Source organism: Lolium rigidum, chromosome 2 (genome assembly GCF_022539505.1).
Source record: "Lolium rigidum isolate FL_2022 chromosome 2, APGP_CSIRO_Lrig_0.1, whole genome shotgun sequence".
NCBI classification, from domain to species: Eukaryota; Viridiplantae; Streptophyta; class Magnoliopsida; order Poales; family Poaceae; genus Lolium; species Lolium rigidum.
In genome coordinates, this window is record NC_061509.1 from 112,569,475 (window position 1) to 112,584,230 (window position 14,756).

Sequence of the window (14,756 nt, forward strand, 5' to 3'; positions counted from 1 at the left end):
TGTTGCCAACTTATCTTGTCCTTCAAATCCGTGTAGTCACCAAGATCCATTGTATACTTGCTACTAGGCATCCAAAGCACCACATGATTGTGCACGACAAAAGTGGGCCGTACTAACATAGCACACGAGGCACACTTGTGCAGTAGAGCACAAAGCATACAATAGAAGCCGGTACATGGCCAAAGAAACGAAAAAGGTACATGACCAAATTACAACCAAGTACATTACCAAATGAAAGGAAAAAAAAACTTTTACATGGCGCATTCGTTCACTAAATAATTGGCATAACTGTTAATCCGTGAGAACATATTTTTTGACTTGTCCAACATTTATGAAAGAAATACAACCAGGCTGACAGCTTGATAGAAAATTACCACATCAGCGCTTCATTTTGTTTTTAATCTTTGCATCAACTTTGTGTGATCCATGTTTTATTTTCTTTTTGGAACTAAACTTCAATAAAATAAAAATGATATATTCATTGACCGACGCAGACAGTTAGAGACCAGAATTCCTCTCTTAGAAAAAAGAAGAAAGAAATACTTGGAAACTAAGAAAACTGCAATAATTTGAGCACATGTTTTAGGGAAGCCAATTTGGCAGCACAAGTTTTAGCTAGTCATTTAGAGGGATCCCAATCGATTGTTGGATTGATGATCCTCTTTACTTTATCGTGGATGTAATAACGGATGATGTATCTATGTTGCCTAATTAATAAAATCCGTCGTGATGGCTTTTCCTAAAAAAAAATGCAGTAATTTACAGATGTCTTACATACTCTCTCATTCACATGTCACAATAATGCATACATATGAGTACAGACAAATTTATAGACTTACAAATCTAACAAAAAGGGGCAATAGAAAGGAGAAGAAGAACAATGATAGATCATCAAGCATGCATGGACAATGAATGGTTGTAGAGAGACTGGTACCATAACTAAGCCTTGGGCGTCTCCTCCTGAGCCTTCGCCGGTTCCTGCAGCTCGGACGGTGCAGCAGCTTCTGCAACGGCGTCAGCGGCCGGCACGGCACTCTCTTTCGTGGCCGGCTCGGCAGCGACAGAAATAGACTCCTCAGCAACGGCGACTTGGGTCTCGACGGCTTCTTTTGTGTCCTCTGCCACACCTTCTTTCTCTTCGGATGCTTCTTTCCTCTCCTCTGGGGCGGCTGCCTCCTTCTCGGCAACGGCCAGAGCCTCCCTGGGCGTCTCCTCAGCGCCAGGGAGCAGCGAGGCGACCTTGTCGAAGGTCGCGAAGAGGGGACTGGACAGCAGGGCCGGACCAACCTTGGCGATGCCCTCGCTCACTTGCTTGGCTCCAGGGAAATCTGAAGCCACGTCAATGTTTATCAGCACAAAAACAAATACTGGAGTTAACCTTCAGGTGCTCAGAATCTTTTGCATACCAATGTTGGCCAGATCTTCTATGAATTTGGTGACACCTGCAGAGTTCTTCTTGATCCAGGACACCTTCTTTTCCTTGATGAGAACCTATAGAACATCCGCAAAATTTATGTTTTTCTTCCTTAGCTTTAAAACACGACAAAGATACCAGCCCATCTATTATTATGACATGGCAGTATGGCACGTGGGTAGGGTACACACACAATGGCATTGCCCGTTGAGCTAAACAAAAGGAATCACACGCAGGGATATGCAACCTTAACAAACTCATCGCTTGTATCATATCGTTATCAGTAGTTCCTGGACGTGTGATATGCATGCATCATCAGCAGATAACCAAGAACTGACTACGTACCTTGACTGCTGCAGTAGCAGACTCGTAGATCTCGACGACCTTAGGCTGGAGATCCGCCTTCTTCTCCTCAAACTCACCGTTGATCCCATCCTAGAAGTTAACCGATGATATAGCCAGGAGATCATACGTCAAACTGGATCTTGAGGAAATGAGCACGGAGTGTACGGCTGTACGCACCTTTGATTCGTCGAACGACTTGACGATCTCGGCGGCGGCGGCGGCTTTCTTGCCGGCGCTCTTGGCGAAGACGGTCTTCATCTTGGGCACCACCTTGGACTTCCAGTAATCCATGCTGGCACGAAAGCTCGATCAATCTGTCGACCCCTTTCTCGGTAGCTAGGTAGGTAGATTGGTATTATCTCTGACCTCGGTCAGTGGTGACTACAGAGAAGCTGCTTTATTAGGGGGAGAGAGAGAAACACAGACAACAGGCTATGGTTTGGCAGCCTCCAAATACGGACGTGAACTGGAGGGTCTGCCTTTGCAGTCTTTAATGGTGGCCAGCCGAGGACGTTGCTAGCTGTAGTTACAGAAGTGGCTGTGCTGGCGAGCGGCCACCACCTATACAAGAGTTCTGGCATTGCGAGGAATTGCAGGAATGCCACCGGAAACTAATAATTCGGCGAGATTCTAGACAATCAGCCAGCGAAGATGCAGAGGTTACGCATGATTGATGGCCAGGAGGCATCCATACCTCTGGTTAAAATAGTGGCCTACTGGCTACTGCTGATAGCCGCGACGATTTCTGAAGGTAGGAAGGGCTATAGGGCAGCTAAGGTCATATAACCGATTTGCAAAATAATCAAAAAATTAAGCAATATATAAATAAATAATTCAAAATAACATAATAACACAGTTACATAAGAGATATATATAATTAAAACATAGTTCACCGATGGTTAAGAACATAGTTATATCCAAATATTACAACATCATTAAGTACCAACAGTTCAGGAGATAGTTCTCTCCGAAAATTACATACCAACACAAATACAATAAAGACTATAACCAGGTTAAATTAGGGCTAAATAGCCGGAGGCTTCGCGAAAAGATAGCCAGGCCATAACTGGCTATTTTACCAAAGATCCATAGAGCAAGGTCTAGGCGTATATGATATGCTGGAGGCGTCGGGTTGGACACTTCCTTAGCATAGACACCTTGCTAGTTGCAAGATACTCCTACCTACGGTTTTCACAATAACAAATAAAATAGAAATATGAAGTTAACTAGAAAAATTAAAATATTCATGTCCTTCACAAAGGTGTCGTCCTTACCAAGGATAATCTTGCAAACCACAACTCGTAAGGAAACACAAGTGTTGTTTTTGTATCATGATAAAACAATTAAACATTTTTTTTCTTCTTATGCAAGTTTGCATTTTCTATATGGTCAGTCGTCAACGTGGCTGCTTCAAACTTGTATCCTTTTCGTAGTGTTGCAAAAAAAAAAAATTCAATTGGTTGTGAGACCTTCGCAAGTGTGGATTGCTAATTCCGGGTGGGAGTGGTAGCCTTGATATGATAACTATGTATATGTACAAATGATATCGCTTATGATAGTAAAAATCCATCTCCTACGCAAGTACCAATATATGCATTGGCTCTTTTCGTGGTATCTTCTTAAGAGACAACTCGAATACCATGAGCTTTTAAATGACGGTGTGAACATGATTAGACATGTGGCAATGATGTCTTTACACCTGTTGCCTGCCAAAACCCACCGGCGAGCAGCGACGAGCAACACGAAGACCGAGAGGCTCCCAGAACTGCTAGTGGGCCCTGGTCCCTCGGGCGACGGCCCGCAAACTCCGGCACACGTCCTGGCTGTTGCGAGGGCGTGCCACCTGACCTATACCTGGTCAGGAAGGTGATGGATTGCTTCAATTAGTTTCCTGCATGGCAGACACATAAACATTAAATCCGAGCCTTGATCGGCTCTCAGGTTACCCTGTGAATCGGCTCAAAGAGCCGATTGACCCATGGTTCGTATTGGATCTACGATAATATGGGGATCCTGCTTTATCAATACCAAGTTAAATCGATCTACGACAGTCTAGGGTTTTCACCGCATAATTGGAACATCCTACGCGTAGTTGAGCCTGGCAGATACGAAAGATAATAGAAAACTAGTCCTAGAAGAGGCCTAAAAACCAACACAGACTCGATTCCCGGAACAACCCTTCCTGGATCGGCAAACCATACCTTACGCACTACTGGATCATTCAACCCGTTTGCAAGGCCTAACCATGCAGATATCAAACTAATCCTTGGAGAACAAGGGACAACCATAACATATCAGATATACTAAATAAAGACCAAAAAAGATGCTGCCCTTACATCCATGATAGGTGCAAAGGCAGCTAGATATTTAAGGGCAGCATAACTAAGCTAACATATGAGAAAAGTATCGATGTTAGCTCCAAAACATCTATGATAACGGTATTACTCGCCATCAACAAGGCTTCAGTACGAGTAACACAAAACAACGAATAAACTGATACTGCCTAGATTGTGGCAGCATGACGCTTACCCGGAAGAAACCCTCGAAACAAGGGGTGGCGATGCGCCTAGATTGTGTTTGTTGTGAACGTGATCGTCCTCCTTTCTCAATAACTCTAGGTACATATTTATAGTCCGTAGACTTTCTATCTTTGGAATAAACCTAACTACGTACGAACCAAACTCTATCTCTTAATTCTAAACTGAAATGTGATCTACCATAATGTACAGATATACGGGCTATCTAGCCCAAACTCTCGCACGAGGCCGATTCAGAAACACTTTATGTGCATATCCTCTAAGCCCATCTCAATCACGGCCCATCTCCTCCTTTGGCTAAAATCCGGCGATAACACATGCCCCCCTGGTTTTGGCAATAATGATTCCAAAACCACTCTGTTTTCCTTCATCGGGTTACGCGTTGCAGAGCAGAACCGCTACAGTACCCTTCCATCATGATGCCTTGCCTTCTCAACTTCTCCGTACTGCACGATTTGACAGTTTTGGCACCTCATCCTCGAAAACCGCCACAACATTGAATCATCTTCCACTATATCCCCTTCATTTAACCTCATCCGAGCAGTTTGCCTCTTCATCCTCTTCTTCTGCATTAGCAATCGAAACTCCCCTCCTCTGCAACCATGGACTCCTCCTCTGCCTCCTACTCTTCGGGTCTCTCCTCCCTATCCTCCTCCTCCCGCGAGCCGACGCCGAAGTACGACCCGATAGCGGCGTACGAGGCCCGCACCCCATTGTGGTGGGACGAGGTGGATTGGGACTTCGCCGTCGGGTCAGAGGATGACGAATCCTTGACCGACGGGGAGGATAACCTCCAGTTCCTCGTGGACGGGGAGTTGGAGGAAGAGAGCGACGACGACGCTTTCTCCTGGGGCGAGGACATCTCCTCCGACGAAGGAGATGAAGCGGAGGACGACACCTCCTCCGATGAGTACCCGCCGGCGAAACGCTTCCGCGCAGGGTCGGAGGACGGCGACGACGACGACGAAGAAGAAGAAGCCGCTGCTGACGGCTCCAGCAGCAGCGACGATGACATCGCCGGCAGCAACGCCGATAGCGGCGAGGACGGCGACGACGAGGGCAGCGACGGCAGCGAAAGCGCCGGCCCCTAGATTAGGGACTACTAGAATAGGGCTAGTAGTAGTGCATTAGGCAGCAGATCTTCCTTTTGTGAGCAATCGGCTCTTATTGTAAAAAACCCTCTTTTAATCAATGAAGAATGCTTCGGTTTGATTTTTCCGATTGTCAAAGTAGGTCAACGCACAAAGAGCCGATAGCAACGCATCGGCCTTTTACCATAAAACGCCAGTAAGGCCAGACTCAGTTATCTATTTAGCCAGGCCAAGCGGACATTCCCCAAATTCAAACGGTAACCTGCGACCCTCCAGCGAGGAACAAACTCAGATCTCCAATTGCCCATCGAGCAGATTCAACTCGCAGCAACGCGAATCCCAGATCCCCAATCGTATAGATTCATCTCCGCCAGCAGATCAGATGGCGGAATCGTCCAACGCCAACGCAACGGTCTCTGGCCTGAAGGTAATCTTTAACTGCCCCTCGCCATCCGAGCATAGTGTTAGAACTTATAGCAAACATCTGAATTAATGCCTTAATCCACCATTAATTTTAGGTATCAGACATCCTGTTGCCACATCCTTCTCTTCCAAACTCTCTTTGTCTTGGCCCCCGTACTGTCGAGAGTCCTGCCCATCTGATTTCTTGCGAGGCCAATAGGATTCCCTTCGTGAGCCAGAATTTAGATCTAACTTCTTGGGCCGACTGCTTACGATCCTGGCCTAACCCTCCTGAAGATTGGGTTTCCTGGTACAGTAGAGTATCCAAAACTTACCAATCCAAATGGGAAATCACAGGAATAGCCGATGCTCTGTCCTTATCATTGTCTCCCCTTGAGAAGCATGAAAACCTTCTAAAAACCATCGGCTACTTCTGGTCTGATGCTCTGAACTGCTTCATGTTTGGCCACGGCCCCATGACACCAACTCTGCTAGATGTGGTAATGATCACTGGCCTAGACATTACATCCCCCAGTCCCTCTGCTTTTATGCTGCCAAGGGTCCCTTTCAAGCTCTCTTCCAAAACAGAGTGCACAAACTTGGGTGCTTACCTTCGACGCCACATGAAAAATAAAGGCCCTGTAACAGAGAAAGAACACACGGCCTTCCTAAATTTCTGTTTGGAACACTTCATATTTTGTGGCCCTTCACTTGCTCCGACCAAGAATTATCTTCCCTTGGCCTATGAACTTGCCAGAGGCGCCCAGCTTGGCCTCGGCAAACTATTCCTTGAAGAGGTCTATCGATATCTCCAACTAATGTCCGTCAACTTATCCTCCCAAAAAACAGTCAAAACAGGAGGTCCCTGGTGGTTTATTCAGCTATGGGCTCAGTTGTATTTCCAGAACCATATCCCAAACTTCCCACTTTTGGCCACATGCACCTTTCCAGACGCTAACGGGAAGCAGATCCGATGCACTAGCTACGGTCAAGCCTTGTATAGCCTTCCAGGTAGTAAACTGATCCCCAAGGAAGCATCAAAGTGGTTCAACATTTTCTTCCAAGGCCTGGACAATCCTCTCTTCTTTCCTTACACGGAGTCTGAAAATTTTGAAAACCCAGTCTCCTTCAGGCTAGACAGCTTTGCCGATAACACCAGTGATGCGCGTATAATTGACACGTTCGTTGGGAACCCCAAGAGGAAGGTGCGATGCGCACAGCAGTAAGTTTTCCCTCAGAAATAAACCAAGTTTTAATCGAACCAGTAGGAGTCAAGAAGCACGTTGAAGGTTGATGGTGGCGGAATGTAATGCGGCGCAACACCAGAGATTCCGGCGCCAACGTGGAACCTGCACAACACAACCAAAGTACTTTGCCCCAACGAAACAGTGAGGTTGTCAATCTCACCGGCTTGTCGTAACAAAGGATTAACCGTATTGTGTGGAAGATGATTGTTTGCGGAAAACGAGTAAAACAAGTATTGCGATAGATTGTATGCGATGTAAAGAATAGGACCGGGGTCCACAGTTCACTAGAGGTGTCTCTCCCATAAGATAAAAGCATGTTGGGTGAACAAATTACGGTCGGGCAATTGACAAATAGAGAGGGCATAACAATGCACATACATGACATGATAAATATAGTGAGATTTAATTGGGCATTACGACAAAGTACATAGACCGCTATCCAAGCATGCATCTATGCCTAAAAAGTCCACCTTCGAGGTTATCATCCGAACCCCTTCCGAGTATTAAGTTGCAAAACAACGAGACAATTGCATTAAGTATGGTGCGTAATGTAATCAATAACTACATCCTTAGACATAGCATCAATGTTTTATCCCTAGTGGCAACAAGACATCCACAACCTTAGAACTTTCCGTCACTCGTCCCGGATTCAATGGAGGCATGAACCCACTATCGAGCATAAATACTCCCTCTTGGAGTTAAGAGCAAAAACTTGGCCGAGCCTCTACTAATAACGGAGAGCATGCAAGATCATAAACAACACATAGGTAATAACTTGATAATTAACATAACATAGTATTCTCTATCCATCGGATCCCGACAAACACAACATATAGAATTACAGATAGATGATCTTGATCATGTTAGGCAGCTCACAAGATCCAACAATGAAGCACAATGAGGAGAAGACAACCATCTAGCTACCGCTATGGACCCATAGTCCAGGGGTGAACTACTCACTCATCACTCCGGAGGCGACCATGGCGGTGAAGAGTCCTCCGGGAGATGAATCCCCTCTCGGCGAGGTGCCGGAGGAGATCTCCGAATCCCCCGAGATGGGATTGGCGGCGGCGGCGTCTTAGTAAGGTTTTCCGTATCGTGGCTCTCGGTATCGGGGGTTTCGCGACGGAGGCTTTAAGTAGGCGGAAGGGCAACGCGGGGGCCACACGAGGGCCCCACACGCCAGGCCGGCGCGGCCAAGACCTAGGCCGCGCCGCCCTAGTGTGGCGGCGCCTCGTGGCCCCACTTCCTTTTCCCCTCGGTCTTCTGGAAGCTTCGTGGCAAAATAGGACCCTGGGCGTTGATTTCGTCCAATTCCGAGAATATTTCTTTACTAGGATTTCTGAAACCAAAAACAACAGAAAACAACAACTTGCTCTTCGGCATCTTGTTAATAGGTTAGTTCCAGAAAATGCACGAATATGACATAAAATGTGCATATAACATGTAGATATCATCAATAATGCGGCATGGAACATAAGAAATTATCGATACGTCGGAGACGTATCAGCATCCCCAAGCTTAGTTCTGCTCGTCCCGAGCAGGTAAAACGATAACAAAGATAATTTCTGGCGTGACATGCCATCATAACCTTGATCATACTATTTGTAAACATATGTAATGAATGCAGCGATCAAAACAATGGTAATGACATGAGTAAACAAATGAATCATAAAGCAAAGACTTTTCATGAATAGTACTTCAAGACAAGCATCAATAAGTCTTACATAAGAGTTAACTCATAAAGCAATAAATCAAAGTAAAGGTATTGAAGCAACACAAAGGAAGATTAAGTTTCAGCGGTTGCTTTCAACTTATAACATGTATATCTCATGGATAATTGTCAACATAGAGTAATATAACAAGTGCAATATGCAAGTATGTAGGAATCAATGCACAGTTCACACAAGTGTTTGCTTCTTGAGGTGGAGAGAGATAGGTGAACTGACTCAACATAAAAGTAAAAAGAATGGTCCTTCAAAGAGGAAAGCATCGATTGCTATATTTGTGCTAGAGCTTTTATTTTGAAAACATGAAACAATGTTGTCAACGGTAGTAATAAAGCATATTAGTTATGTAAATTATATCTTACAAGTTGCAAGCCTCATGCATAGTATACTAATAGTGCCCGCACCTTGTCCTAATTAGCTTGGACTACCGGATCATCGCAATACACATGTTTTAACCAAGTGTCACAATGGGGTACCTCCATGCCGCCTGTACAAAGGTCTAAGGAGAAAGCTCGCATTTTGGATTTCTCGCTTTTGATTATTCTCAACTTAGACATCCATACCGGGACAACATGGACAACAGATAATGGACTCCTCTTTAATGCATAAGCATGTGGCAACAATTAGTGTTCTCATATGAGATTGAGGATATATGTCCAAAACTGAAACTTCCACCATGAATCATGGCTTTAGTTAGTGGCCCAATGTTCTTCTCTAACAATATGTATGCTCCAACCATTAAGGTGGTAGATCTCTCTTACTTCAGACAAGACGGACATGCATAGCAACTCACATGATATTCAACAAAGAATAGTTGATGGCGTCCCCAGAAACATGGTTATCGCACAACAAGCAACTTAATAAGAGATAAAGTGCATACGTGCATATTCAATACCACAATAGTTTTTAAACTATTTGTCCCATGAGCTATATATTGTAAAGGCGAATGATGGAATTTTAAAGGTAGCACTCAAGCAATTTACTTTGGAATGGCGGAGAAATACCATGTAGTAGGTAGGTATGGTGGACACAAATGGCATAGTGGTTGGCTCAAGGATTTTGGATGCATGAGAAGTATTCCCTCTCGATACAAGGTTTAGGCTAGCAAGGTTATTTGAAACAAACACAAGGATGAACGGTACAGCAAAACTCACATAAAAGACATATTGTAAACATTATAAGACTCCATACCGTCTTCCTTGTTGTTCAAAACTCAATACTAGATATTATCTAGACTCTAGAGAAACTAAATATGCAAACCAAATTAGCAAGCTCTAAGTGTTTCTTCATTAATGGGTGCAAAGTATATGATGCAAGAGCTTAAACATGAGCACAACAATTGCCAAGTATCAAATTATCCAAGACATTTTAGAGTTACTACATGTAGCATTTTCCAATTCCAACCATATAACAATTTAACGAAGAAGAAACTTCGCCATGAATACTATGAGTAGAGCCTAAGGACATATTTGTCCATATGCTACAGCGGAGCGTGTCTCTCTCCCATAAAGTGAATGCTAGGATCCATTTTATTCAAACAAAACAAAAACAAAAACAAACCAACGCTCCAAGCAAAGTACATAATATGTGACGGAATAAAAATATAGTTTCAGGGGAGGAACCTGATAATGTTGTCGATGAAGAAGGGGATGCCTTGGGCATCCCCAAGCTTAGACGCTTGAGTCTTCTTAGAATATGCAGGGGTGAACCACCGGGGCATCCCCAAGCTTAGAGATTTCACTCTCCTTGATCATATTGCATCATACTCCTCTCTTGATCCTTGAAAACTTCCTCCACACCAAACTCGAAACAACTAATTAGAGAGTTAGTGTACAATAAAAATTAACATGTTCAGAGGTGACACAATCATTCTTAACACTTCTGGACATTGCATAAAGCTACTAGACATTAATGGATCAAAGAAATTCATCCAACATAGCAAAAGAGGCAATGCGAAATAAAAGGCAGAATCTGTCAAAACAGAACAGTCCGTAAAGATGGATTTTATTGAGGCACCAGACTTGCTCAAATGAAAATGCCCAAATTGAATGAAAGTTGCGTACATATCTGAGGATCACGCACGTAAATTGGCATATTTTTCTGAGCTACCTACAGGGAGGCAGGTCGAAATTTGTGACAACAAAGAAATCTGAAACTGCGCAGTAATCCAAATCTAGTATTCACTTTACTATCAAAGACTTTACTTGGCACAACAAAACATAAAACTAAGATAAGAAGAGGTTTCTACAGTAGTAAACAACTTCCAAGACTCAAATATAAAACAAAGTATTGTAGTAAAAACATGGGTTGTCTCCCATAAGCGCATTTCTTTAACGCCTTTCAGCTAGGCGCAGAAAGTGTGTATCAAGTATTATCGAGAGATGAAGCATCAACATCATAATTTGTTCTAATAATAGAATCAAAAGGTAACTTCATTCTCTTTCTAGGGAAGTGTTCCATACCTTTCTTGAGAGGAAATTGATATTTAATATTACCTTCCTTCATATCAATAGTAGCACCAACGAGTTCGAAGAAAAGGTCTTCCCAATATAATGGGGCAAGATGCATTGCATTCAATATCCAAGACAACAAAATCAACGGGGACAAGGTTATTGTTAACCATAATATGAACATTATCAACTCTCCCCAAAGGTTTCTTTTTAGCATTATCAGCGAGATTAACATCCAAATAACAATTTTTCAATGGTGGCAAGTCAAGCATATCATAGACTTTCTTAGGCATAACAGAAATACTTGCACCAAGATCACATAAAGCATTACAATCAAAATTATTGACCCTCATTTTAATGATGGGCTCCCAACCATCTTCTAGCTTTCTAGGAATAGAAGTTTCAAGTTTTAGTTTCTCTTCTCTAGCTTTTATGAGAGCATTTGTAATATGTTTTGTGAAAGCCAAGTTTACAGCGCTAGCATTGGGACTCTTAGCAAGTTTTTGTAAGAACTTTATAACTTCAGAGATGTGGCAATCATCAAAATCTAAATCATTATGAGCTACAGCAATGGGATCATTGTCCCCAAGGTTGGAAAAAATTTCAGCAGTTTTATCACAAGCAATTTCAGCAGTTTTAGCAATTTCAGGTAATTTTGCGCGCTTTGCACTAGGAGTAGTAACATTGCCAACACCAATTATTTTATCATTGATAGTAGGAGGTGCAACAACATGTGAATCATTAGCATTGCTAGTGGTGGTAATAGTCCAAACTTTAGCTACATTATTCTCTTTAGCTACATTATTCTCTTTAGCTAGTTTTTCATTTTCTTCTCTATCCCACCTAGCACGCAATTCAGCCATTAATCTTATATTCTCATTAATTCTAACTTGGATGGCATTTGCTGTAGTAACAATTTTATTTTCAATATCCTCAGGTTTAGCAGCCATTTTATTAATTAAAGAAGATTGTGACGCAGACATGTATGAGATTCGGTTTTCAGCATTTGCAAGTTTAGTTTGCAACCCAGAAATTTCCATATTCAGATTTTCAAGTTGATTTCCTATATTCTTCAACAAGGTAGATTTTTCATTCATAGTTTTAGTAAACAATTTATTTTGCTCATATTGTGATTGCATAAAGCTCTTGGTGGATCTTTCAATTTCTAACATCTTTTCCTCATTAGGTGAAACATATCTACCATAAGAGTTACCATTAGCAGGATATGGCCTAGAATTTTGAGCAACCAATGAAGCTAACGGAACATTATTAGGATCAACATTAGTCCTATCATTCACAAGCATAGACATAATAGCATCGATCTTATCATTCAAAGAAGAGGATTCTTCAATAGGATTTACCTTCTTACCTTGTGGAGCTCTTTCCGTGTGCCATTCAGAGTAATTAATCATCATATTATCAAGGAGCTTTGTTGCTTCACCAAGAGTGATGGACATAAGGTACCTCCAGCAGCTGAATCCAATAAATTCCGCGAAGAAAATTTTAGTCCTGCATAAAAGGTTTGGATGATCATCCAAGTAGTCAGTCCATGGGTTGGGCAATTTTTAACCAAAGATTTCATTCTTTCCCAAGCTTGAGCAACATGTTTATTATCTAATTGTTTAAAATTCATTATGCTACTTCTCAAAGATATAATTTTAGCAGGGGATAATATCTACCAATAAAAGCATCCTTGCATTTAGTCCATGAATCAATACTATTCTTAGGCAGAGATAGCAACCAATCTTTAGCTCTTCCTCTTAATGAGAAAGGAAACAATTTCAATTTAATAATATCACCATCTACATCCTTATACTTTTGCATTTCACATAGTTCAACAAAATTATTAAGATGGGCAGCAAGCATCATCGAACTAACACCAGAATATTGCTCTCGCATAACAAGATTCGATAAAGCGAGGTTTAATTTCAAAGAATTCTGCTGTAGTAGCAGGTGGAGCAATAGGTGTGCATAGGAAATCATTATTATTTGTGGTTGTGAAGTCACACAACTTAGTATTTTCAGGGGTATTCATTTTAGCAGTAATAAATAAAGCAAACTAGATAAAGTAAATGCAAGTAAACTATTTTTTTTTGTGTTTTTGATATAGCAAACAAGATAGTAAATAAAATAAAGCAAGACAAAAACAAAGTAAAGAGATTGGGAAGTGGAGACTCCCCTTGCAGCGTGTCTTGATCTCCCCGGCAACGGCGCCAGAAAACAGTCTTGATGCGCGTATAATTGACACGTTCGTTGGGAACCCCAAGAGGAAGGTGCGATGCGCACAGCAGTAAGTTTTCTCTCAGAACCCCAATAAGGTTTAATCGAACCAGTAGGAGTCAAGAAGCACGTTGAAGGTTGATGGTGGCGGAATGTAATGCGGCGCAACACCAGGGATTCCGGCGCCAACGTGGAACCTGCACAACACAACCAAAGTACTTTGCCCCAACGAAACAGTGAGGTTGTCAATCTCACCGGCTTACTGTAACAAAGGATTAACCGTATTGTGTGGAAGATGATTGTTTGCAGAAAACAGTAAAACAAGTATTGCAGTAGATTGTATGCGATGTAAAGAATAGGACCGGGGTCCACAGTTCACTAGAGCTGTCTCTCCCATAAGATAAAAGCATGTTGGGTGAACAAATTACAGTCGGGCAATTGACAAATAGAGAGGGCATAACAATGCACATACATGACATGATAAATATAGTGAGATTTAATTGGGCATTACGACAAAGTACATAGACCGCTATCCAGCATGCATCTATGCCCAAAAAGTCCACCTTCAAGTTATCATCCGAACCCCTTCCAGTATTAAGTTGCAAAACAACAGACAATTGCATTAAGTATGATGCGTAATGTAATCAATAACTACATCCTTAGACATAGCATCAATGTTTTATCCCTAGTGGCAACGAGACATCCACAACCTTAGAACTTTCCGTCACTCGTCCCGCATTCAATGGAGGCATGAACCCACTATCGAGCATAAATACTCCCTCTTGGAGTTAAGAGCAAAAACTTGGCCATAGCCTCTACTAATAACGGAGAGCATGCAAGATCATAAACAACACATAGGTAATAACTTGATAATTAACATAACTTAGTATTCTCTATCCATCGGATCCCGACAAACACAACATATAGAATTACAGATAGATGATCTTGATCATGTTAGGCAGCTCACAAGATCCAACAATGAAGCACAATGAGGAGAAGACAACCATCTAGCTACTGCTATGGACCCATAGTCCAGGGGTGAACTACTCACTCATCACTCCGGAGGCGACCATGGCGGTGAAGAGTCCTCCGGGAGATGAATCCCCTCTCCGGCAGGGTGCCGGAGGAGATCTCCGAATCCCCCGAGATGGGATTGGCGGCGGCGGCGTCTCGGTAAGGTTTTCCGTATCGTGGCTCTCGGTATCGGGGGTTTCGCCACGGAGGCTTTAAGTAGGCGGAAGGGCAACGCGGGGGGCCACACGAGGGCCCCACACGCCAGGCTGGCGCGGCCAAGACCTAGGCCGCGCCGCCCTAGTGTGG

At 42.9% G+C, this 14,756-nt stretch overlaps 1 protein-coding gene across 1 annotated transcript; it reads right to left on the reverse strand.

Annotated features, from left to right (window-relative positions):
• Window positions 1-939: 939 nt before the first annotated feature.
• On the reverse strand, window positions 940-2,152 carry LOC124690037 (plasma membrane-associated cation-binding protein 1-like). The gene is made up of 4 exons (XM_047223479.1): window positions 1,937-2,152; window positions 1,760-1,849; window positions 1,407-1,491; window positions 940-1,328 (listed from the first exon to the last, which is right to left on the reverse strand). Exons 1-4 carry the CDS (start codon window positions 2,048-2,050, stop codon window positions 940-942), a joined length of 678 nt encoding a protein of 225 aa, XP_047079435.1. The 5' UTR covers window positions 2,051-2,152.
• Window positions 2,153-14,756: the final 12,604 nt, after the last annotated feature.

Coding starts and splice junctions, on each gene's coding strand:
- LOC124690037 (XM_047223479.1), bottom strand. CDS start 2,050: ATGGATTACTGGAAGTCCAAGGTGGTGCCCAAGATGAAGACCGTCTTC. Junction 1,850..1,936: donor AGTCGTTCGACGAATCAAAG/GTGCGTACAGCC, acceptor GTTAACTTCTAG/GATGGGATCAACGGTGAGTT. Junction 1,492..1,759: donor CTGCTACTGCAGCAGTCAAG/GTACGTAGTCAG, acceptor GATGTTCTATAG/GTTCTCATCAAGGAAAAGAA.